General features: G+C 38.0%; 1 protein-coding gene across 2 annotated transcripts in view; it reads right to left on the bottom strand.

Moving 5' to 3' along the window:
* Positions 1–27,508, bottom strand: part of HTR2C (5-hydroxytryptamine receptor 2C) — a 289,469-nt gene that overhangs the window by 137,703 nt on the left and 124,258 nt on the right. For both annotated transcript variants that reach the window (XM_045471406.1, XM_045471407.1), the window contains exons 3-4: positions 16,878–16,992; positions 11,575–11,888 (exon numbers count right to left, since the gene is read on the bottom strand). In XM_045471406.1, the coding sequence (XP_045327362.1) occupies positions 11,575–11,888; positions 16,878–16,912 (349 nt within the window). In that variant the 5' untranslated portion in view covers positions 16,913–16,992. The remainder of the gene's footprint in view (positions 1–11,574; positions 11,889–16,877; positions 16,993–27,508) is intronic.

The raw sequence follows: 27,508 nt of genomic DNA, 5'->3' as shown, positions 1-27,508 counted from the left end.
AAGCAGGATCCAGGCTCTGAGCTGTCAGCACAGAGCTGGACGTGGGGCTCAAGCCTACAAACTGTGAGATCATGACCTGAGCCAAAGTCAGATGCTTAACTGACTGAGCCACCCAGCCGTCCATCATGTTATAACGTTCTTGTCCTGGACCTCATTTCTCCAAGGAGAAATGTCTATTCCCATTTTTGTTTACTGCTACTCATGTGTTGTTGCTTTTAGGCCCTCTTCATGGACAGAGGTAGAAAAGAATTCTAAGTATGCACGTGTATACGAATATTGATTTCTTTTTTTTTTTTTTTAATTTTTTTTTCAACTTTTATTTATTTTTGGGACAGAGAGAGACAGAGCATGAACGGGGGAGGGGCAGAGAGAGAGGGAGACACAGAATCGGAAACAGGCTCCAGGCTCTGAGCCATCAGCCCAGAGCCCGACGCGGGGCTCGAACTCACAGACCGCGAGATCGTGACCTGGCTGAAGTCGGACGCTTAACCGACTGCGCCACCCAGGCGCCCCTACGAATATTGATTTCTATATCCATTTATATTATTATTATTATTGTTACTATTATTAGTTATTTTCTCCATGACTTCATACCGCTGTCATGAAAATTAATCCAACATCACAGGACTCATTACTTGCTTCCCCCTTCCAAGCTTTCAACTTCCTCATGCAACAGTGAGAAACTTGGTTTCTATGATCCTTGGTATTCTTCCGCCCTTATCCCATCCCAGAATACACAGGAAGTAGTTGCAGAATTGCCATTGTGTATTTCTGATAGCATAAAACCTCATACTACAATTCATTTCTTTATATTTTTCTTTCTCTTTCCATTGTGTAGACAGTACAAAAATAGTGCTTACAAGTTATGTGGGTTAGGGTTATTTTTATACTCTCTACTCAGTGTCGTTATGTTATTGATTCCTAATAGAGTTAGGTTCATTTGATTCTGTACATAATCCATTTTAGAGTTTTCTCCCAATCCCTATGCTTTTAATATATAAAACATTAGCACAGTTTCTGAAGTCAAAATTATATAAGATGTATATTCAGAGAAGGATGATTCTCCCATCCCCAGCCCCTCTTTCCAGTTTCTACCTTTCCCCTGAAGGTAATAAATCTCACTGCTAGTTTCCCATTTAACTATTCTGTATTTCTCTTTTACAAAACTAAGATGACATGTATGTTTTTGTATTTGCCCGTTTTCTTACATAAATAGTATACTCTATCTCCCCTTTTGCATTTTGCTTTTTTCACTTGATGATACATGGTGGAAATCGCTCCATATTAGTTCATAGAGAACTTTCTTCTTGTCGATAGTTTCATGGTACTCCATTATGTGGATATTCTATAGTACATTCAATTAATCTCTTTTGTCAGGGCATGTAGGTTGCTTCAAATATATTTGCAATGACAAACGATTCTCACACAAATAACCTTATTCATACATATTTTTGTTTTATCAGAGGTTTACTATCCAGGGTAGATTTTGAGGAGGGTGGGGGGGGGTTGCTGGGCTAAAATGTAAATTCATTTGCCATTTTGATCAGTATTGCCAAATTCCTCTCTATAACTACTGTACCAGCTGGCGTGCCCACCACTCATATATGAGGATGCCTATGTCCCATAGCCTTGCCACAGTGCCATGTGAAGCTTTTAAAACTTTGCCAATCTCTGTTTGCAACAACATGGATGGATCTAGAGGGTATCACGCTAAGTGAAATGAGTCACTTGCAGAAAGATGAATACCATATGATTTCGCTCATGTGTGGAATTTAAGAAACAAAACAAATGAACAAAGAAAAAAGGTAAACAGAAAAGGCAGACATTTAAGTATAGAGAATAAACTGCTGCTTGCCAGAGGGGAGAGGGGAGGGGGGATGGGTGAAATCGATGAAAGGGATTAAGGGTACACTCATGGCGATGAACTCTGAGTAATGTATAGACCTGTTGAATCATTATGTTGTACACCTGAAATTCACATAAAACTGTATGCTAACTGTACTTGAATCAAATCAATAAATTAAAAAATAATAAAATAAAATAAATTCTGCCAATCTGATAAATAAAAAATGGTATCAGTGTCATTAATTTTGCATTTCTCTTACAATGATTGAAATTAGGCACTGCCATATATTTAAGGACCGTATATATAAATGTGTATATATAATTCAAGTATTTACAAATGTTTGAAAATATAGTAAAAAAATTCACCAATGGCCTGCTCATATCTTTAGCTCAGTTTTTTTTTTTTTTTTTTTTTTGCCCTTGTTAAGTGTTGGATCTTTTTACCTCAGTTTTATTTATTTATTTTTTTAAGGTTCATTTATTTATTTTGAAAGAGAGAGAGAGACAGAGGGAGAGTGGGCGGGGGAAGGGCAGAGAGAGAGGGAGAGGGAGAATCCCAAGCAGGCTCCGCACTGTCAGCACAGACCCCCGATGTGGGGCTTTTGAACTCACGAACCATGAAATCATGACCTCAGCAGAAACCAGGAGCTGGACACCCAAACGACTGAGCTCCCCAGGCACCCCTTTTTACCTCAGTATTTAATAAGTCGTTATATATTAGGAATATTAGCCCTTTATCGATGATATGCATTGCAAATATTTTGTCTGCGTTTGTTACTTGTTTTGGAACCTTTCTACTGGTGCTTTTGCCATGTAGTATTGTAATTATTATTATGCAAAAATATCAATCTTCTGCTTTACTAGATCTGAATTTTGAGTCATAGTTAAAAATCCTTTCCATACCTAGGTTACAGATGAATTAACTTTTTCTTTTATTTTTTTTTTAACGTTTATTCGTTTTTGAGAGACAAAGACAGAGCGTGAGTGGAGGAGAGGTAGAGAGACAGAGAGGGAGACACAGAATCTGAAGGAGGCTCCAGGCTCCGAGCTGCCAGCACAGAGCCTGATACGGGGCTCGAACTCACTAACCGCGAGATCATGACCTGAGTCAAAGTGGGACGCCTAACTGACTGAGCCACCCAGGTGCCCCTAACTTTTTCTTTTCTTACACTACTTGTATTCTTTCATTTTTAAATTTTATTTTATGTTTTATATATATGTGTATATATATATATTTGTATATATGTAATATATATGTATGTATATACATACATATGTAGTTTATTATCAAGTTAGCTAACATACAGGGCATACAGTGTGCTCTTGGTTTTGGGGATAGATTCCTGTGATTCATCATTTCATTTTTAAAAATTAGATTTCTGGGGCGCCTGGGTGGCGCAGTCGGTTAAGCGTCCGACTTCAGCCAGGTCACGATCTCGTGGTCCACGAGTTCGAGCCCCGCGTCGGGCTCTGGGCTGATGGCTCAGAGCCTGGAGCCTGTTTCCGATTCTGTGTCTCCCTCTCTCTCTGCCCCTCCCCCGTTCATGCTCTGTCTCTCTCTGTCCCAAAAATAAATAAACGTTGAAAAAAAAAAATTTAAAAAAAATTAAATAAAATAAAAATTAGATTTCTGATCCATTTAGGATTTGTTTTTGTATTTGGCATGTGGCAAAATCTAATTTTATCTTTTTCCACATGGCTATATAGTTAGCCAAACTGTTTCCAGGTGATTTGGAATGACACTTTTATCATATATTACATATCCATTTAAACTAGAATCTATTTCAGATGTTCTACTGTATTCCACTTGTTTTTCCACGTATGGTCCAATGATACATTTTTTATAAAGGCTTTATAATGTGCTTCAGTATCTCCTAGTGCCAGTTCTCCTTACATGTGTAATTTTCTAAATGAACTTTAATATTAACTTATCTAATTCCATAAAGAAAAGCTTCTTGTGGGGCAGCCGGGTCTGTTAAGCCTCTGACTGCGGCACAAGTGACGATTTCCCGGTTTGTGAGTTCAAGCTTCGCTTCGGGCTCTCTGGGGCTGTGAGCACAAAGCCTGCTTCAGATCCTCTGTCCTCTTCTCTCTGCCCCTCCCCCCCTCACAAGATAAATAAATAAACACGAAAACAAAGTTTCCTGTAAGATTCGCATCCAAAAGACTCAAACATATGACGTGAACCTGGAAAACCCCTGGAAGAAAGCGTAGGGGAAAATCTACATGACATTGGTCTGGGCACTGCTTTTAGGGATATGACACCCAAAGCACAGGCGACGACAAAGTAAACAACACAAAGAAGCTTCTACACAGCAAAAGAAGCCATCACAGAGTGAAAAGGCAAACTTTGAAAGGGGAGAGAATATTTGCAACTTATATATCTGATAAAGGGTTAATCTCCAAAATGCATAAAGAACTCTTACAACTCAAGTAAAAACAAAAAACAAACAAAAAAAAAAACCATAATAATCCAATTAAAAAATGGACAAAGCGCTTACGTAAACATTTCTCCAAGCATGATATACAGATGGATCATCTGCACATGAAAACAGGCTCAACATCACTCATCATCAGAAAAATGCAGATCAAAACCACACCGAGCTAGCACCCCACACCTGTCAGGATGGTTAATCAAAACGACAAGAAATAATAACAAGTATTGGCGAGGATGTGGAGAAAACGGAACCCTCACTCCTGATGGGTGGAAGCACAATGCGGTGCAGCTGCTGTGGGAAACACTGTGAAGGATCCTCAAAAATTAAAACCAGAACTATCACCTGATACAACCATCTCACTGCTGGGTATTGTCCAAAAGAACTGAAACCAGGATCTTGAAGAGATATCAACACTCCTGCGTTCACGGACGCACCCTTCACAGTACCCAGGATGCGGAAACAACCCGAATGTCCACCAACAGATGAATGAAAAAAGAAAATGTCATATATAGGTGCGCAGTGGAATACTGTGTAGCCTTAAAAAAGGGGGAAATTCTGCAATATGAGACAGCACGGATAAACCTTGAGGACATTAGGCTAAGTGCAAGCAACCAGTCACAGAAAGACAAATACTGCCTGAGTCCATTTTATTTGAGGCATCTGAAATAGTCAAATTCATAGAATCAAAGAGTAGAGTGGGGGTGCTCGGGTGGCTCAGTCGGTTAAGCGTCCGACTTCGGCTCGGGTCATGATCTCACAGTTCGTGGGTTGGAGCCCCACGTCGGGCTCTGTGCTGACAGCTCGGAGCCTGGAGCCTGCTTCGGATTCTGTTTCTCCCGTTCTCTCTGCCTTTCCCTCACTCATGTTCTCTCTCTCTCCCTCAAAAATAAATAAGCATGAAAAAAAAAAAGTAGAATGGTGGTGGCCAAGAGATTGAGGGAACGGAAAATGGGAACTTATCAACAGGGATAAAGTTTCAGTCAAACAAAATGAATAAGCTCTAGATATCTGCTGCACGTCATTGAACCTGTAGTCAATAATAACGTATATACACTTAAAAATTTGTTAAGAGGGTAGATCTTATGTTAAATGTTTTTATGACAACATACCATTTTTTAAAAAAAAATTAAAAATCTCATCATTTTTATCTTAATAGAATTAATTGATAAATTATTTTAGGAAGAACAAATAGGCTTCCATAGCTTGGCTATTGGAAATAACGCTGTAGTAAACATAGGGGTGGGCATATCTTTAATTTAGTGGGGTTTTTTTCCTTTGGATAAATGCCCAGTAGTGGAATTATTGGCTCCTATGGTATTTCTATTTTTGATGTTTTTAGGAACTTCCATACTGTTTTACACAGTGGGTGTACCAGTTTACATTCCGACCAACAGTGCGTGAAGGTTCCTTTTTTCCACGTCCTCACCAATACTTGTTATTTGTTGTCTTTTTGATTCCAGCCATTCTGACTTTTGTAAGGTGATATCTCATTCTGGTTTTGCTTTGCGTTTTCTGATGATCAGTGATGTTGAGCATCTTTTCATGTACCTGCTGAGTATCTGTATGTCTTCTTTGAAAAAAAAAAAATGTCTATTCAGGTCCTCTGCCCATTGTAATTGGATTCTTCCACTTGGGAAAGTACCTATTTTTTATTGTTCTGAATTGGCTTGCATACAAATCTACAAAGTTATCTCATGATTTAAAAAGGCATTTTGTTTCATTTGTTAATCACCTTATCATATCGTACTTTATAAATTTATGCTTTCTTCCCTTTTTAAAGTTAGATGATGATTTTCTATTTTGTTTAAAAAAATTTTTCTAAACCAAGATTTTGATTTATTAATTAGGTGTATTGTTTTCTATTCTCATTCAATTTCTGCTTTTTTCTTTAGTTTTTTTTCTTCTTTGTGTTTTCTTTTGGCTTACTTTATATATATATTTTTTAAGTTTATTTATTTACTTTTGAGAGAGAGAATGAGAGAAAGGACCAGCAGAGGAGGGGCAGAGAGAGAGGGAGACAAGATTTGAAGTGGGCTCTGTGGTGACAGCACAGAGCCCGACGCGGGGCTTCAACTCACAGACCGCGAGATCATGACCTGAGCCGAAGTCGGACGCTTAACCTACTGAGCCACCCAGGGGCCCCTATAGGTTTTTTTTGTTTTTGTTTTTGTTTTTTAAGGTTGCTTGCTGGGAATTTAATTCATTTGTATGCTTTTATTTTTACTGATAAATGTGATTAGGGCTATGAATTTTCCACTGATCACTGCTTTAAGTATATTGTATAGATTTTTATATGCAGTGTTTATGCTATATTTCTAGAGAAATCTGTAATTTCAGTTTGCATGCCTCCTTTTGATGAAGAGTTGTTTTGTTTTTTTTTTTTTAATATTTATTTATTTTTGAGACAAGGAGAGACAGCATGAACGGGGGAAGGAGTCACAGAATCTGAAACAGGCTCCAGGCTCTGAGCTGTCAGCACAGAGCCCGACGCGGGGCTCGAACTCACAGACCGCGAGATCATGACCTGAGCCGAAGTCGGATGCTTAACCGACTGAGCCACCGAGGCGCCCCGATGAAGAGTTGTTTAAAAATTTGCTGTAACATCAACATGAGATGGTCTTTAAACTCTTGTTAATATTTTTTAATATTGCCTTCTTAGCAGAAAGTACTTTTTGTGATATTTTTACTGCTCTAATATTTTCTTTGTGGCCTAATATTTTATCGATTTTTGTGAGTGTTCCAGGTGTATTTATGAAGAAAGTATACTCTCCTTCAATAAGGTTATGAAAATAGAACTTTAAGTTTCACGTTCAACATACTGCCGTAAGAGCTATGTATGCTTTTTATTTTTTGGTCCGGTCTTTGTTATGCTGAATATGATATGTTAAAATCTCCCATTAGCAGAATGTATTCATAAAGGTCTCCATCCATGTTCTTTCATTTTGCCTTATAAAGAGTATTTCTGTGTCATTGGTGGTGTAGATATGCTTAACTGCTATATCTGTATGGTTAACTATGGTTTTTGTTATAAATAAGCATCCTTTTTTACTTGTACTGCTTTTTTCATTTGAAATTTACTTTCTTAGGCATCAAATCATGATTTCTGTTTTCATACTGCTTCCATTTGCTTGGTACACTTTTGCTCATTCCTTTATTTTTAACCATTATAAATCACTGGGTTTTAAGAGTTTCTCATGTATACAGAATACAGTTGGGTTTTCCTTTTTAAGTCAAAGTAAAAATTTTTCATTCTTAATTGTCTTTTAGGTTCATTCAAGTTTGTTGCTGTTACTGATATATTTGTTTTCCTGTCATAATGTTGAGAGCGTGATGTTGTATTTTCTTGTGTTTCTTCCTCCGGTTGATTTGTTTTTTTCTTTCTCACTAATTATATTTCTTTTGATGTTTTGGGAAGTTTTTGCTTGTTTGTTTTAGTGGTTAACTTTAATATCACATTTATTTATTTATTTATTTATTTATTTATTTATTAAATGCTTATTTATTTTTGCCAGAGAGAGAGAGAGAAAGAGAGAGACTGAGCGTGAGTGGGGGAGGGGCAGAGAGAGAGGGAGACACAGAATTCGAAGCAGGTTCCAGGCTCTGAGCTGTCCACACAGAACCCAATGGGGGGGTCGGACTCACAAACTGTGAGATCATGACCTGACCCGAAGTCAGTTGCTTAACCGACCCCTACCCAGGCACCCCTTTAATATCACATTTATATCATGTTTTCTTTGTATCATGTTCAATGCCCTTAAACCACTGTTTTCTTATTAAATCTGTTAATTTTTGGTTTGCCAATTTTTTTTTCAAATTTTTATTTAAATTCTAGTTAATTAACATATAGTGTAGTATTGACTTCAGGTATAGAATTTAGCAATTCATCACTTACATATAACACCCAGTGCTCCTACCAACAAGTGCCCCCCTTAATGCCCATCACACCCATTTAACCCATCCCCCCCCCCACCTCCCCTCCAGCATCCCTTAGTTTGTTCTCTATAGTTAAGGGTCTGTTTTATGGTTTGCCTCTCCCTTTTCTTCCCCCATGTTGATCTTTTTTTTTTTTTCTTTTTTTTTTTTTTTTTAAATTTTTTTTTTCAACGTTTATTTATTTTTGGGACAGAGAGAGACAGAGCATGAACGGGGGAGGGGCAGAGAGAGAGGGAGACACAGAATCGGAAACAGGCTCCAGGCTCTGAGCCATCAGCCCAGAGCCTGACGCGGGGCTCGAACTCACGGACCGCGAGATCGTGACCTGGCTGAAGTCGGACGCTTAACCGACTGCGCCACCCAGGCGCCCCTTTTTTTTTTTTCTTAAATTCCACGTATGAGTGAAATCGTATGGTATTTGTCTTTCTCTGACTGACTTATTTCACTTAGCATAATACACTGTAGCTCCACCCGCTGGTTTGCCAATTTTTCTTAAGAAAGAGAGATGGCACAAGTGAGCAAGAGGCAGAGAGAGAAGAAGGGAGAGAGAGAGAGAGAGAGAGAGGGAGGGAAGGAGAGAAAGAGGAAGAGGAGCGGGGCTCACCCGGGACTCGTTTTTACCCAAAGCGGGGCTCGAACTCACCCAAAGCAGGGCATGAGTTCACTCGATGTGGGACTTACCAACTGTGAGAGCATGACCTGAGTCCAAGTCAGATGCTTAACCACGGAGCCACCAGGCGCCCTGCCAATTTTTTTATGGTATCATTTAACTCCCACCTTTTGTGTATAGACAAATCAATAAAATTATTTTACTTTCCTCTTCCTCTTTCCCTTTCTATTCTCTTCCTAAATTTAATTGCATTTTTTAAATTTTTTAAGAATATATAACATATAATATGTATTGTGTAACCTATAACAGTGCTCTTCTGCCCTTATATCACCTTTATTCTTGTCTTCACTCTAAAATTACTCATATTAAATGCTCATCATCAGTCTTTTGGATGAAATTTTCCCAGTCATTCCTTGGTTAGTTGAATGTCATCCACCATTTATTTTGTTTTTTAAATTTTTTAACTTTTATTTGTTTTTGAGAGAGAGAGACAGAGCATGAGCAGGGGAGGGGCAGAGAGAGGGGGAGACACAGAACCCGAAGCAGGCTCCAGGCTCTGAGCTGTCAGCACAGAGCCCGACGTGGGGCTCGAACCCACAAACTGAGATCATGACCTGAGCTGAAGTTGGACACTTAACCGACTGAGCCACCTGGGTGTCCCCACCATTTAATTTCTTAAGCATGGCTTATGGGTTCAGAACTCTCTGAGTTTAACATATTTTTGAACTTTTTATAGACTCGATGGCTAGCATGTCTGGATGTAAAACTCTTCATTTCAAACTTTGAGTATATTTTTTCTGTTTTTTAGTTTAAAGTATACTTTATATACAGTAAAATTCACCCTTTTAAAATTGCACACAAGGATTTATAGTTTTTCAAATTTTGAGTGTATATATATATTTGAGTGTATATATATGATATTATATATCATATATATGATATTATATTTATATTGTATAATAAAAATATATTATAGATTATAGATGTGTATATGTAAAAATTTAAATTATATATGTATATGTAATTATATATGTGTAATATATGTATATATATGTATATAAATTATATGTGTATATACAATTATATATATGCATATATGTATGTGTATATATATATATGTATATATATATCTGTACGATACACACCACTACCAGACCAAGATATACCAAATAAATACTCCTTTTCAGTCATCCTCCCACTTTCAGTCCCTGGAAACTAGTGATCTGTTCTCTCTCTTTATAGATTTGCCTTTGAAAAAACGTCTTACAAATGGTTGACTTTTTGAAAAATATTGCTTCACTCTTCCTTTGCTTTGTTGTTTTTGTTACTTGTGAGGTCAGTCTCATTCTTTTGCTCCTATAAATCATTCCTTATTTTTACCTGGAATCCCTGAGGATGTTTTCTTTATGTTTAAAATTAAAAAAATAGAATAATCATATGATCCAGTCATTCCACTACTGGGTATGTAACCAGAGAAAATGAAAACACTAATTCAAAAACATATATGCATCCCTGTGCTTTCTGCAGCATTATTTACAATAGCCAAGATATGGAAGCAACCCACGTGCCCATCGATAGATGAATGAAGAAAGAAAATGTGGCCTGTGGATACTATGGAGTATTACTCAGCCATAAAAGAGAATGAAATCTTGTAATCTGCAACAATACGGATGGACCTAGAAAGTATAATGCTAATTGACGTCAGTCAGAAAGTCAAATACCATATGATTTCACTCATATGTGGAATCTAAGAAACAAAACAAATTAAAAAAGACAAATTAAAAAAAAAAAAAACCAGACTCTTCAATACAGAGAACACGCTGGTATTTGCCAGAGGGGAAGTGTGGGGGGGGGATGAGTGAAATAGATGAAGGGCAGTAAGAGTGCTATTATCCTGATGAGCTTTGAGAAACATAGAATTGTTCAATCATTATATTGTACACCTGAAACTCACGTAACTAATATAACACTAGTTACACTGTATGCAACACTATAACACTAATCACTAATACACCTGAACTAATATAACTAATATAACACGGTATGTTAATTACACTTGAATAAAAATACAAAATATGAAATGCATAGGGTAAAGAGATGGCACAACATGAAAAGGAAACATTAAAAACTTCTCTAAAATCAATATCATGAAAACTTTAAATGCCTGGATTTTGTTGTGATGATGCGACCTGGCACTTACGTAATTAGTCATTAATTTGTTAGCCCCTACCGCCTTGTAAAAACATACATTATAGACTCCATGAAGACGAATGGCTGTTATTGAGTATTTAATATGTGCCAAGCACTTAGTTGGCCAACATTTAAAAAGATCACTTCCAATATATTTATGAAAGACGCTGAGTCTCTTTTTCCTTCTTTGTATAAGAGATGATACCAGGTCTGTGTACTGCCCAGAACATAGGGGGGAGAACAGGTTTCTGCCACTGTCCCATTCTGTACATTGCAAGGCAACTGTCATTGTTAACAACTGGAGACGGGGCAAGAGAGCATCTCTGGATGATTTTAAGATATCACAAAATGTCTGTTTTGCTTTGTGAAGGCTCTGCTACGGATTTATTTCATGAATATGGTGCACACATCCAATTCTTCTGTCATGCAGTTTGCTCTTGTCTTCATTTTCCAAATGATACGAGTGGAATCATTAACCGTATGGGTGTTTACCGTGATACCTGGCGCAGATTTACGATCTAATGTGAGGTTTTTCAAAACTAATAAAAGTGTACTTACCATAAAGGATTGCCAGCAGAGACAACGGCATGACAAGTAGTCCCACTAGCATATCAGCAATGGCTAGGGACATTAAGAAGTAATTGGTGGCATTGTGCAGTTTCTTTTCCAAGCTTACTGCCATGATAACGAGAATGTTGCCACCTATCGTCAAGATGATTATTATGACGATGGAAAGTGCTGGCCAGTTTTGTACCCCGTCTGGGAATTTGAAGCGTCCACCATCGGAGGTATTGAAAATGTCAGTTACTAGAGCTGCAACAGGGCTCACAGAAATATCAAATTGCCAAACCAGTAGGCCAATGAGGTGCACGCTGAAAATGAAGAAAAAAAAAATCGTCAGGTTCATATTGTATTGCTTATACGCAATAAATTGCTTATGCAAAACAACTACTTTGCCTTCAAGAATCATTACCATCATCAATATTTCCGGTCTCTTAATTAAATCTCAGTATTTCTTCTTTCGATCCAAGGATATTTTTATTGAGAGCTCATTATGAGTCAAGCACTTAACTTATGGACATATAAATATATAATCTCGTTGGGTCTCACACAACAACTTCGTGGGGTCAGTATTGGTTTGTATCCATCATGTAGCCGAGGAGACTGAGGTTCAGAGAGGTTAAGTGACTTTCTCCAGCCAATATGGGCCACGAGGTGGCAGGGGCAGGGTCCATATTCAGGTGTCACTGATTTCAAAGCCTGTGTTTTAAACATCTGCTCTATACAAGCAATATAAAGCCAAAGTATTGTTTGATTTCCTGTAATGGTCTGTTTTTATATGTTTTAAATAGTAATTTCTTCTAGATGTTTTCTGAGACAAATGACAACAGAAGGAAAGGAGATTGTCCTTTAAGTATCCAGGACTGTGACAAGAAAATTGAACATTGCCTTTTTAAATGAAAAGCTAAGAAGGAATAAATTGTCCTCAGACAAACTTCAGGCAAGATGTTGGAAGAGGGAGAGTGGGTTTTGGCAACCCAAGAGAGTTCTTTCTAGAACTCTTCTTACCTTCTCACAGCTGCACAGTGACTTTATGCGGGTCCATACATATTAATAAACTTTCCTTCTGTCTAACACTCTCCTCATTTCTGTCCTATGTTTTCTGGGCCCTGTTCCAGGCTAGAAAATGATTGATTTGTGGTGATGACCAGTTCCTACGGGTTCGCTGCTTTTCCTGTGCTGGATACAAAATCTCCTCGGTCATTTAAAATGTGCATTTCTCATGACCGTGGTTTTGCAGATTCTGCTAGTAGGAATGTCAGGCCGGGTGGCAAACTAATGCAACAGAGATGGACGTGGTTATGTTTCGCTCACCCCAATTTAACTTCCCCCAGGAGTGATATGAGATTTATGGAGGTTCCATACATCACGTGCCCTCTCAAAGGGTACATCCCTAAAGGATCGAATAAAACTAACGTTTATTTTCATGAATACAATAGACAAGAAAGACAAGCATATTCAATATTTCTTGCTTAAAGGCAAGGATTGCCTGCGAATGTGCATTCTATGTTTTGATTGTGACTGTCATAACGATCGCTAATTATACGCACGGAGTTGCACACACGCAATACTTTCTAAACTTAAACTGGAACACTTGGGCTGAACAATTATTAGCATTTTAAAATTCAAGTAAAATGTTGTAGAAATTTTCTAGAGGATTTAAAAATCATTTCTCTTAATATCTTGCTAATGCATGTCTATGTCTTTTAAGATAACGCAGCAGTCATGAAAATATTTTGACTCTCTCATTCTACAGAGGATAGAAAACTACTATTTCAGACATTTTGCTTATCATAACTTCCTCATTAGTCAAAGTTACCTGGCATTCTAAGCAACATACAGAGGGTGACATAGATAGTGATTTTTTTTTTCAAATAATCTGTGAATTCTTTCAAATGCTGGCTGTATTCTTTTCCTGGAACATAAAAAACAATACCGAAAATGATAGATGACTCAAAAAATCTGTATCATGAATAATCTGTGATTAGTGTGAGTGGAAAGTATTGAAATAAAGGACCAAATAAATAGAAGCAAGTTATTTGCTCTCAGCTTTAATTATTCTGTCACTGTAATTGCTGCTTTGGGCATGTGGTCAGTTTTCTAACCTCACGGCCTCAATGATTTTTTGACCAGTCACTTAACCTCTCAGAGCCTCAATTTCTTCATCTGTACAACAAGGATGTTCTCTATCATACGATTGTTGTGAAAATTCAATAATTCATGTAAAGTCCTGAAAATAGTACCTTTGTCATAATAGGCCCTCAGTAAATATTGGAGCTTTCTTTTTGTCTTCAAAGTTAAAACAAAAGTATTTTGTGGTAACTATGCCCAAACTCACGTATTTCATAATTGGTGATGATTTCAAATCCTGATCTTATTTTTTTAGTACGATACCTCTTTATGCAAAACTAAGCTCAGGCAGTAATTTTAAACTGGGTCTTTTCTGGCCTGCCTGATGAAAAACGTGTCCTTCTGGCATTAAAAAAAAAAAAAAATTCTAGTTTACGGGTGCCTGGGGGCTCTGTCGGTTAAGCATCCAACTCTTGGTTTTGGCTCAGGTCGTGATCTCATGGTTCGTGAGTTCCAGCCCCACATTGGGCTCTGGGCTGACAGTGTGGAGCCTGCTTAGGATTCTTTCTCTTTCACTCTCTCTCTCTCTCTCTCTCTCTGCCCCTCCAGCATTCTCATTCTCTCTCTCTCTCTCTCCTCTCTCTCTCTCAAAATAAATAAATAAATAAATAAATAAATAAATAAATAAATAAACTTAAAAAAATTTCTAGTCTAGGGGCGCCTGGGTAGCTCAGTCGGTTAGGCATCCGACTTCAGCCTAGGTCATGATCCTGCACGTCGCGTGGGTTCGAACCCCGCGTCGGGCTCTGTGCTGACAGCTTGGAGCTCCAAGCCGGGAGCCTGCTTCAGATTCTGTGTCTCCCTCTCACTCTGCCCCTCCCCTGCTTGCGCTCTGTCTGTCTCCCCAAAATGAAAACATTAAAAAAATTTTTTTTTTAATTTCTAGTTTGCAATCGCTAACGATCATCTCCGGTAGTCCCACAAAAGTTTATGCTTACAGTAAAATGCTGCATCTTCAATGGTCAGTTGTGAAAACATCAAAGTTGCCTAGGGAATATGCATCCAACTTCAGTTTTCTAAGTTGTGAAAACATCAAAGTCTTTCCATATTTCTCTAAGAATAATAGAGGAATGCAGGATGCAATCATATATAAAAAATACATGAAATACTATTGGACAATTACCAATTTTATAATTTGAGTGTCTTATTGTGGGTAGAAAAACACTTGAAGTGGTGATCTTGCCTTCCTCTGCTGGTCAGATATATTTTTAATTTTCATTAAAGTGTCCAGAGACAAATACTGAATTGCTAAGGAAGCTTATAGAATCTAAATATATCTATTGACAGTTATAAAATAGTCTTATTGCGAAGATCCTGAAAAGTATCTTCTTTAGTTTCCTGGGGTCAACTCAATTAAATGTAATAAATTCTTATTGAGTACCACTATGGGCAAAGCATTATAATTTTTATTAAAGTTCAAACCTATTTTCTATAGTTTTATAATCAAGAATTGGCTATATTACAATTAAACCTAATTTCTAATATTTGCATACTCAGTGACATATATACAGTCCTTTTACAAAAAAAAAAAAAAAAAAAAAAAAAAAAAGAATGTAAGTCTTGCTCCTAAAGCTTAATTGTTATTAAGACCACAGAAGTCTCATAAAACATGCACACAGAAACCACAGTTTCTCTCTGAACAACGCAGCCAATTTATTCCGTGCTGCTAAATGTTTAATGAGCATATGATTCTATATTCTTAGGAGAGGAACAGGATGATCATTTGATGTAAAAATGTATACATTTTACATCTACTGTGTTTTTGCATGGCCTATGCCAATGGGCACCATGGGAAAAGATGGATGGTACCTTGTTTCTCTTAATAGAATGGACGAAATTCTGTATGGAGTCGTTAATTTCATGCAGAATAATTTGGTGCCCTTAATGACAGTCCTACATTTTGGCATATGGACCAGTGGCTACCCGCTGAGTTGGCCCAGGGGCACGGAATAGAAACATCTGTCCTTTCATTTCCCATACTTGACTCTTTTCTATCTTTCTTTATCACCGTCCTTCACCCTTTCCTTTTCCTGTCTGTTCTTGTTCTTTCAGAATCACACATCTCTGAGACTAACATCACCACCACGTACAATGACATCCAAGATACGGCTCTCGGGGCATGTCTTGCAGAGGTTCCAGCGTTGATGTGCTTTTAACCGACACGACTCCATCAGCTTTTTCCTGGATGAGCTCTTTTACAGAAATCATAGAGGAAACTGGAGGAGCAAGGTGACTCCAGGCTTCCCAACTGTACTGATCAAAATTGACAGACCCCCGGATCTTTTTTTGCATGTCCCATTTCTCAAAGAGTGGGTTTAGAAGAAAGCAGCCCAACATTTTCTTAAGTTAAAAAGAAGATATATTTGGATTAGATTACATTTAGCATTGCCCAGTACTGGATCCAAATTCTTATTTCCTTTATGTGACATTCTACTGACCGTAACTTCTGGGTCATTGTGTCAAGACTTTGGAGGATGGCATTGTTTTCCTCTGGCTTAGCTACACCCCCAGCCTCTACTCCCTGACTTCTGACCCATTCTTTTGCAACCTCAACTCTTCCTTTTTTTTTTAATGTTTATTTATTTATTTTGAAAAAGAGCGTGAGCAGGGGAGAGGCAGAGAGAGAAAATCCAGAGCAGGCTTTGTGCTGTTTGTGCTCTTCGCCAAGAGCCTGATGCAGGGCTCGAACTCTTGAACCATGAGATCATGACCTGAGCCGAAATCAAGAGTCAGACACTTAATTGACTGAGCCAAGCAGGTGCCTCTCAACCCGTCTTCATAAAAGCAGAAACTTGAGGAGACACTTTACCCTCTTGGTTGTTTAGTCCATGCAGGAAGGAAAAGGAAAGGACCTTTCCCGTTTCTACATTTGAACCATAGACAAAGCAACCCTGAACACTGGAATTGTTTTTGAATTTAAGATCTTATTGCCATATTGTTTATTTGAATACATAAGCAGTTGTGTTTAATTGAAGCCCAAGTTATTGGGGCTTTTTCCATTTACTTTTGAACAGGAAACACCCAGAATATTAATCTACGGGGTGCAAGTCATTTATGCAATTTGAGGCAAATCTAGCTGAATGATCATATAAAAGCCCTTTTAACATTTTTGAGCAAGCTACCATTAAAAGAGTTATGCTTTAGAAAATAGTAAGTAATAACATCCTTACAGGAACGAATGCACCGCTTTCCTCAGGTTCACCATGATTGCTTCGGTGTTAAGCAACCAAAGTTTAAAGTTGAGAAGTGGAAATGTAACAGATTGAATTCATAATTCCATCCTTTCTGGGGAGAGAGAGAAAAAAAAAAGAAAAAGAAAATTAGTGAAATGTCCAAATAACTTGCATTACAACCAATTAAGTAAACTTAAATGTACTTATTAAGTGATAAGAAACATATAAGTGATAAAAAATGGCGAGAATAAAGTTTGCGTTTATTTACATATACAACCGTCATAATGTTTCTTTCCTTTGTTTTAGTTTTCTTAAAAATTTCTTGCATGCACTCTATTTCTATGGGACTTCTACTAAATCTCTTCTTAGAGTACACATAGCTTCCGATCGGTGTTTGGAGAAAGAAATTAAGAATATACGCTTCTTAATTTGCAAAGCATTGGGGGAAAGTTTGTGATGTCATAATTAAGTAGCAAGTATAACATGTATCAAAGGTTTCATTTTCTAGGAACATGGAAAACTAAAATAAGTGGTTTTTTTTTTAAAGTTTATTTATTTGAGGGGGGGGCAGAGAGACAGGGAGAGAGAGAGAATCCCAAGCACCTTCCACGCTCAGTGTGGAGCCCCATGAGGGGTTCAATCGAACGCACCAAGAGATCGTGACCTAAGCTGAAATCAAGAGTCGAAGTTTAACCGACTGAGCCCCCCGGGCACCCCTGATTTCTAAATACTTTCATGAAGTGAACATATTTTGTGCAACCTTCCTAATTTATTTTCTTCAACTTGAAGGAATCTGCATTTACGTAGCTTTATTTGTACTTTTGCATCAACCAACAATATTCTCCAGAGAGCAGCACTGGGTTTATACCAAAATAAATGGGCTGCAGTGGGTGTCAATGACAAAAAAATGTAGTTGTGGTGGGAGAAGGGGCAGAAAGAGAGACTTGAATAGCTTGAGAATGTGGGATAACATTGAAAAATCCTCTGTTCTGTCTGATTTAGGAGTATTTCCAAGGGATGTGAGAAAAATTTGTTGATGGTCTTTTTTAGTGTCTTGTAGTTCCTTTTAGAAGTCTGGAAGTAAAATTTTACTGGAACAAATTGTACCTCCTGGGGCGCCTGGGTGGCGCAGTCGGTTAAGCGTCCGACTTCAGCCAGGTCGATCTCGCGGTCCGTGAGTTCGAGCCCCGCGTCAGGCTCTGTCTGGGCTGACGGCTCAGAGCCTGGAGCCTGTTTCCGATTCTGTGTCTCCCTCTCTCTCTGCCCCTCCCCCGTTCATGCTCTGTCTCTCTCTGTCCCAAAAATAAATAAACGTTGAAAAAAAAAATTTCAAATTGTACCTCCTTATATTTCCCATCTCATTTAGTAGCGCTATTATTCTAGTCACTCAAGCTACAAATTTAATTTCTTCTTCCTTCTTATCCCTCACCTCTCACTTGTGAGTTCTATCAATGCCACCTACACAAAATCTTCCTCATAACCATCTCTTTCATTACAGCAATGCATAAAATATGGCCTCCAGTATTCAGAAACAAAATATTCTATGGGAGAGATCGAGTGACATTCGCCAGATCATTAGTCAGACCATTTTTGTCCCATAAAATGCCGCCAGGCAATGCATAAATCCCTTTTCCTGGGAGGTCTGGAAATAAGTGACAGGAAAAAAAAAAAAAAAAGGATACAGAAAGACAAAAAGGTCTTATTTTGCATCTTTGTCCTCAAGAGACATCAAAATCCTTCTCTTTTCCCAATATTAAAATATAAAAATTGTTCCTAATGCTTGCTTTTCAAGAACCTAAAAATTAATATAATTTAAAAGCTTCAAAGTAAAATACGCTTCATTCCGATATCATTCAATTGGTAACAAATCAATTGAAACTGTGTTTGCCATAACTCGATATGATAACCATCTCATTCAACATTATATTATCCATATTCTCAGCCATGGTAGAGTCCTATTTATTGCCACTCAAAATGCCACGTTTCTTTAAAAATCAATTGCTCTTGTCATCTTTTTTACATGTATATTTTCCCATGAAATATCAATGGAAAAATTAAAAAACAAGTATTTATTTTTCTAAGTTCCAAATCTCACAAGTAATAATCACAAAAGTATATTATGTATATAGATGTCCAGTTTATTAACTAAAATACCTTAAGGACAAAGTAGTACCTTTCTGTACTGTTAAAATTTGCATTTTTTGTTGTTCACTGAAACTGACTAAACCTGACACAAAGTGCTCCCGGATTGGTGGTAAAAGTTTAGAAACATAATACGATGGACAGGAATAAATTATATAAATTATGTAAAGTGAGTAACGGTACATTACATGTTTCCCCAAAGGGCTAAGTCACTATGACAATATTTTGCAATGGGAAATGTTTTGTGAGTAATCCTACAAAAAGAGGAGGGAATACAAAACCTCTTAAAGCCTTGGATAAGATAACAAGAGAAACAAAAAAAAAAAAAAAAGAGAGAGAGAGAGAGAAACAAAAAACAAACCCATAACAAAACAACACTAACTGAACATTCTAATCTGCAAATCTCTCAGACCCCGCCAATCTTTCATAATGAGATTCTCATGGTTGTGTTGAACGAAAAAAAGGGATACCTGTGAACTCAGTATTCAAGTTCAGGAAGACTTGTGTTTTCTAAAATTAAGAAAAAAATCACTGGTGGGATAACTGATAGAGTGATACATTTTAAATGAGAATCTATGTGGCTCTCATAGAAATTGGTTGGTCACGTGACAATGTGAAAGTATTATAAGAATATGTATACACATTTGTATGTGTATGTGTGCATATATACATATATATAATTTTGTGTAGAGAAAAAGATGGTTGATCAACCTGTAATGAATTAACTATATCAAGCATGAAGGGAAAAATCACAGGTTAAATCACAGACATAAGTTCAAGATCAGTAAATACATATTTGGACTAATCTCTTATTTCTTTCTGCAACACTAGTCACAAATTTTTCATGTTCTCGCTAAAGCTTTGTAAGATCTTCCGACATCAATAACGGTAACTGCATTTGCTAGGTCAAAAAGGGGAACAAATCGTAGTTTTCGTATAGTTCTCAAACAGTACAATTTTATACAAGATATTGCAGAATAACTTCAATTATTTTTTTAATTTTTTCTTTTTTTTTCTTTTAAATGCTGATTTTTGAGAGAGAAAGAGCGTGCCTGCGTGTGAGCTGTGGAGGGGCACAGAGAATGGGGGTCTGAGGATGCAAAGCAGGCTCTGTACTGACAGCAGACTGACCGATGCGGGGCTGGAACTCACAAACCATGAGATCATGACCTGAGCCGAAATCAGACGCTTAACCACCTGAGCCACCCACGCGCCCCTAATGTGGAATTTTAATTAAGCAAGACTCATACCCTGAGCATTACATGTAATTGATGCCTATGAAATCTGTCCTCATATGTCAACATATGTTATGTGTCAAATAGCATATATTATCAAAAATAGTGTGAATACTTGAGAACAACTGAGCCAAAATAAGGTCCCCAGTGTATATTCAGAAATTAGTTTCAAACACTCAAAGTTTATCAGTATCACTAAAAAATACCTAAAAGCCATTATCAATAACCATCTTGGAAGTGAAATATGGAAAATAAAAACCCACTGTGGGCCTTCCCACATGGCCTCAGGCTAGACTTGGAAATGTGTTAATTTCAGAGCTAATTGGTGTGGTTCCTGTAACAGCTCTAAATTAAAGAATGACTGTCATGGGAACTAAGAGTTCTTCAGTACACAGCTCCTATTTTCACTCCTTCTTGATGGCATTTTAAGAGTTTTGCATGGGCATGAATTTAGCAATGCTACACTTCCTGCTGACTTTAGTGATGCTTACACTTCCTGCATTCATTGAACAGTAACTTGATGGTTCACCGGGAAAACCAGCGTTGTGCTCTCTTTAAGGGATACCTAGTTTTCCATGCCAATTTGCCATCCAAGGGGTGAGAGATATATGCGCATCCTGTGGTCTGTAGAATACTATATATTCAATTCATTTGCGAAAGACTACAAAGATGAGAAAGGGAAATCAACTTTGCATGTCATCTCAATTTTACACATATTAAATTTAGCTTATGGAAGAGCATCCACATGGCTCTGTATTGGGAGATAAAAACAACAAGGAAAACCCCACGATTTTGGATTCTAGTAAAGTCGTAGTTTAAGAGTCAAGTGTTAAAGCAGCAGACAGTAGGCATTAAATTAGAGAAAAGGAAAAATCAAGGAGGGAAGAAAATAAAAATGGAAAAAGAGGCAAAAAGGAAAATGTCAATGGAGACTGTTTTGAGAAGGAACAGAGTTCATGTTGTGCGATTTGTCTGAAAGAAGATAGCTGGTGACATTAGCGTCATTTCAATACAGTCGTGCAGGAAGGATCTAGAATGTAGTTGGATGAAGGGGGAGAGAAGAGGACCATCCAGATGAAAGGAGGTGGTTGTTGAGGAAAGGGAAGACGTTCAAAGGGTTTTGCCGTGTACTAAATGGGTACTAAAGACAAATTTTTGAGAGGAAGAGCCATATAAATGTCCTTTCCATGTAGCTCCCACATTCCTTAGCCAAGTGCTGGGGATAAAGCGCTTGACTGATCCAAGGGAAGGGAAAGGGAGAGACTTGACGAGATTTAAGGTGTGAAGTGAAATGATCCTAAGAATAAGAGCTGTGGTTTTTTGTTTGTTTGTTTTTTCAAATTGTGCCTGGAGAGGACAGAAGTCTATGACCGTATCAAAAACCGTGGACATTTCCTTCTATCTTCTAAAGCTCACCATTTATAACTCATTTTTACTGTTACCTTTCCTATGCTTTGACACTGAAGAAAGATTAATCATGTTTCAATCACATTTGCTCTCCTCAAACTGTTCCTTAGTCTTTCTTTTCCAGACCTGGCCACACATAATACTGATAAAAAATAGTAAGAACCTGGGGCGCCTGGGTGGCTCAGTTGCTTGAGTGACCGACCTCAAGTCATGATCTCACAGTTTGTGAGTTCGAGCCTTGCGTCGGGCTCTGTGCTGACAGCTCAGAGCCTGGAGCCTGCTTCGGATTCTGTCTCCCCCTCTCTCCCCCCCTCCCTTGCTCATGTGTGCTCTCTCTCTCTCTCAATAATAAATAAACATTTTTAAAAAATAGTAAGAAACTGCCAGTGTTGGGGCACCTGGGTGGCTCAGTTGGTTAAGCATCTGACTCTTGGTTTTGTCTCAGGTCATGATCTCACGGTTCGTGAGTTTGAGCCCCGCATCGGCTCCGTGCTAAGGGCAAAGAGCCTGCTTGGGATTCTCTCTCTCCCTTTTCTCTCTGCCCCTCCCCAGCTCATGGTCTTGCTGTGTCAAAAAATAAACTTAAAAAATGAACTTAAAAAAAATGCCAGAGTTTCTACCTGATGTTTAACAAAATTTGGAAGTTAAAGATTATTCCATTAAAAAAGTTTACATTAGGTTTCTGGAAATTCCGTGAGCTCATTATGGTGATGAAGCAGATTATTTTCTCTCACACTGAAGAGATTCAATCTGACACTGAAGGTTTTAAAGACTATAGAATAGGTAGTCACCTGAGATCATCCTTAGACATCTGACTTTTTATAATAAAGCATGCAAGAATTTTATAAGTAATAATAAATGCAGAGGTTTAATTTTTGTCAGTTTCCATTGTTCAGAAATTATAGACTCATAATTCAAAACTTATCCCTGTGGTTATCACGGCCTCTGAGCTTTCAGCAGATACTAGATCAAAAGTGAATTAGTCACAAATGTTCAGATTATTCTTCAGAAGATTATATTAATGTGGCACAGATTTATAACATTTTGGGGGGAAATCTTTTAATTCAAAAACTATCCTTAAAACTAATGAATATTGTAGGAATTTTCCTCTCAACTTCAAATGTACTGTAGGGATTTTCTAATAAAACATATAATTGTCAGGGCGCCTGGGTGGCTCAGTTGGTTAAGCGTCCCACTTGGGCTCAGGTCATGATCTCCTGGTTCGTGAGTTCCAGCCCCGAATCGGGCTCTGTGCTGACAGCTCAGAGCCTGGAACCCGCTTCGGATTCTGTGTCTCCCTCTCTCTCTGCCCCTCCCCCGCTCACACCGTTTCTCTCTGTCTCTCTCAAAAATAAATAAACGTTAAAAAACACTTAAAACATATAATTGCCATACTAAAAATTCACCTTTGCCAAGTATAATCAGAGAACAGCTGTTTATGATTTTAATAGAAAGTTAGTATATTATACAGTTATCATATCCAATGCAAGTAAAGACTGCTCGTCCACCATTCGACACAGGATATTCAAGCAAATTAAGCTAATTTAGAAACTTATTTTGCGAAGTTAAATGAATTCAAATCTTCTATCTTCAAGTGGAAGGTCTTAATTTAGTCTACAATTATGAATTCATACAACTCCTAAGGCTGAAAAATTATGAGTGATCAAATAACCCAGTCCTTTGCCTTCAAACAGACCTATATTTAAACCACTTGAACAAATGTGATAATTGATGTTCTTTAGCACAACTTCCAGAAGAGGCGATTTCATAACCTTCCGATGTTTAGCAATCCGCTTCCCAGAAAATCATATTTTATATTAGGCAAAAAGCCTCAAGCTAAGAGACTTAAACGGGAATGATTACTTTCTTACTAAGCCGGGTACACATCTATGTAACAGGATAAAGCGATACCATCAACTTGCTCCCTGCGTCTTTTTCTTCGACTTGTCCGAGAATACAGTGATTCAGACCCAGAACTGGAGACTTCTTCATGGTGTGCCATAGGGAAATCTAATGGTTCTGAACATGCAGTTATATATGTTGGGTGATATTAAAATTTCCTCTCCAAACTGAGACACTTTTGAAAGTGAAGGGCAAGGGGGCATTAACTGGACAAGACTCTGGGTCTCTCCTGGATATGTCATTAGATCTGGTAATAAGGTGATTCTTCTATTTGTTCTGTTTTTTTTTTTTTTTAAGTTTATTTATTTTGAGAGAGCAAAAGAGAGAGAGAGAGAGAGAGAGGGAGAATGAGCAGGGGAGGGGCAGACAGAGTGAGAGAGAGAATCCCAAGCAGGCTCAGTACTGTCAGCCTGGAGCCCAATGTGGGTCTGGAACTCACGAACCCGTAAGATGGTAAGATCGTGACCCGAGCAGAAGCCAATAGTCAGAAGCTTAACGGACTGAGCCACCCAGGCGCCCTGGTGATTATTCTTTTTGAATGCAGGTCTCCTGTCATTTCCTGCCCTCACCCCCTGGATGCGATCTCAGAGGTTGTTTACACAAATTTAACCCTTCATCTTGTACTTGGCATTAAAATGAAACAGGAAATATTTTCTGCCTGTTTGCATTGACTCAATGCTTCTGCTCGTGCTCCCCATATTTTATGAGTGACGACTATTAAAGTTAGCGAGACTTACCAAGATAGTTCACTCCTAAAATCTACAGTGTGTAAGATCCTAAGCGTTTCACACCGAGACCTATTCCATTTACCTAAAATAACACTTTAACAACAAAACGCCTTCCAAGTTGATAGAGTTAAAATAGCTACCCCAATTATTCCACGATAATCGTAACAGACCTCGAGGGAATCTGTCTGAGTGAACAGAGTGCCCAGTGTTTGAAATTACTTTCTCCATACGTGGTAGCAGAACTCTCCCTGAATTATCTGAGCGTTCCTATCGACGTAGCAGAGTAAAATGATGGCTTTAATTTTTATTTTTGTAAATAATCGGAAGCAGGCTCCAGGCTCCGAGCTGTCAGCAAAGAGCCCGATGCGGGGCTGGAACCCACAAACCACGAGATCATGCCCTGAGCTGAAGTCGGTCGCTCAACCGACGGAGCCCCCCAGGCGCCCCGAAACTGATGGCATTTCAACAGCAGAGCTCACAGAGCAAACCACATGCGAAATCTGTTTGGGGGGCCTGATTTACGGCACTGGAAGCTCTGCATAACAGCTCTTTCGTGTATTCAAATATTTCTTGCCTGCCTAGCTTATGCTAGGCACCCTGCCAGATGCTGGGCGCATAGTGGCAAACAAGGTAGACAAGATCCCTGCTCTCACGGAGCTTACACTCTAGCGGGAGATAGTCAACGTTTAAGCAAAGAAGTAGGATAATTTCAGGTAGTAAGGACTGCTATGAATAAAATGAAATGAAATAGCACAATGGGATAAAGAGAGACTGGGGGAAATACTTTGGACGGACCACTATATGGAGCCATAACCTGAGGTTATATATATATAACCTCATCCACATATATACATATATATGTGTATATATATGTGTGTGTGTATACACATATATATATATGTATATATATGTATGTATATACACCAGAGTAATAATATTAGCCAGTATTTGCTGGTTATTCTCAATCACCATAAAAAATACAGTAAGTTAAGCACATAACAAGAGTCAACTGATGAAAACAGTTCAAAGTTTTACGCTGGTTTGATTTTAATTTTGCAAACCAGTCGGGGGAACACCTCTTCATCTTTTTTGGCTGAGGTACTTAAAATTCAATTTACATGTGTCCCCGCTTACATTTACATTGGTGTCTCCTCCCCCCATAAGCAACTCCCACTTTCCATTTCGTTAGGTTAAGAGATGACAGACATTTGGCGGAAGAGGAGGCCCTTCTTTCTGGCTGTAGACGGTTCAGTAGAGTCGTGAAGAGCGAAAAGTTCAATCAGTTGCCCAGATGTATTTATTGCCAAATAACGGGGTACTTGGATACATCTGGACAGCCGAATGAACCCTTAACTCCTCATCTTTCCAACAGCTCTTTATTTCCCAGCTTTAGAATCACCTAGATAAAGGGAGAGAAACAAACAAACAATCCACTTTGGAGCAGAAAGATCAGTCTCTTCACGGTTCTGCTGTCCCATTAAAACAAAACAAAACAAAACAAAAAACACCAAGGCGACTCTAACCTGTGCATTTTATGGTATTATACAATGCATGTAAGTCATCAAAATACAGCAAGGCTTATAAATAACAGAGCAACAACATGAAATTAAAATCTATCACAGATACAGAAAACTGAGGCAAAGTCAAAATTAATTGTATTATTAATAATTTATATAATACATAGTCTAGTATCATTTAGTACCTTAAATGTTAAGTACACATAGTATAGCACAGAAGAGTAGGCGAGAAGGTTGAGGACACAGGTTCCAGCCCTGACTTATTTGATGTGTGACTTAGGGTAAGTCACTGGACCAATTCGGGCCTCAGTTTTTTTCATCCATCCCATGAAGGGTTTGCGATAGGGGATCTCTATCTCTTCCGGCTCTGAAATGCTGTGATTCAGGTTTTTGTTTTTCGTAAAAGTTTGATATTGTTTTATGCCACTTTATAAATCAGATGCTTCTACATAGCTCAGTTTGGTTACAATTAGATGCTACTTCTTGTCTTTACCAATTCATTGCAAGAGATGACATTCACAGAGCCTTGGATTGAAGGGCATGTGACCGTGATTCTTAACTTGGGTATCTCATAACGCCACCTCCAAATCCTAAACGTTCATGCGCACGTGTTCTGTCCCCTTTCCTGTCTCTACTTCCTTCAAGGAATTCTAAATGCACGTCTCATCCACAAGAGTTAAGAGACTATGCAGACTCACCAAAAAATGAGCACAAACGTAGTTAACTGTAACTTTCTGTTTAAAAAAAAAAAAAAATCTTATGCCCAGCATTGAGAGAAGTAAAGTTTAAGAAGTAATGACCAGATTCATGGCTATGTAAAGCTTGACTTCTGCTTTAAAGGTTTAATGCTGAACGAATACCCATTTACTGTGTTGTGTGCTTGTATTCCTTTTGATTTATTGATGGAGAAAAATAGTACTTCAGTTTGACAACTCTGAAAATACTGTTTCTTGCACGAGTTCTGTGAACTTTATACCAGATGGTGTCAATATTGGGAGAAACGGATCTATGTTATAACTCCTCTCAGGGCTCTTACAGCTAAAATATCAGACCACAAATGACATGTAATGTTTTTGCCTTTTTTTTTTTTCTAACTAGATGCGTGAAGAATTCTGCTAATTACCCTTCCAGAGTACCTCCTGTGCAACTCAAGTTACAAAATAAAATCTGTCAGGAAGTTCAAGTCCATGTAAGTCTTCAAATCCTTTGGTTCATGATTTCAAAGTGTGTGTGTGTGTGTGTGTGTGTGTGTGTATTGGGGGTATCACAGAAATGGCGTGTAAATAATGCTTTACTTTTCCACACTGCATATGATGCTGTCTAAATCATGCATTTGTGTAACAAAAATACATTATATACATCAACATGAACACTTGGTTGTCTTTAAGTAGTAAATGATAGGGGGTGCTGTTACGTCAATTGTTACATTTTAAAATCCGTCCCAAGAAGTCCTGATTTCTTATTTTATAGACAACTTTCTAGGTTGAAGTTATAGGGCTTTATTTTTTTTCAAAACGCGGGTGCAGTGCTAATAAAACAAAATCCACACACATTTAATGACCACTTTCTATGTGCCAGGCACTATGATCAGTAGTTTCACCTAATTTAAGTTCCACAACTCATTTTAAGAAAAAAATAAAAGAAGAAATTGTTAGGTTCAAAGAGGTTAAGCAGTTTTTCCTAGCATATTGCAAGGT

Source organism: Leopardus geoffroyi, chromosome X (assembly GCF_018350155.1).
Source record: "Leopardus geoffroyi isolate Oge1 chromosome X, O.geoffroyi_Oge1_pat1.0, whole genome shotgun sequence".
Classification (NCBI taxonomy): domain Eukaryota; kingdom Metazoa; phylum Chordata; class Mammalia; order Carnivora; family Felidae; genus Leopardus; species Leopardus geoffroyi.
Note: the sequence above shows the minus strand (reverse complement) of the source record. Positions and strands in the feature narration are given on the sequence as shown.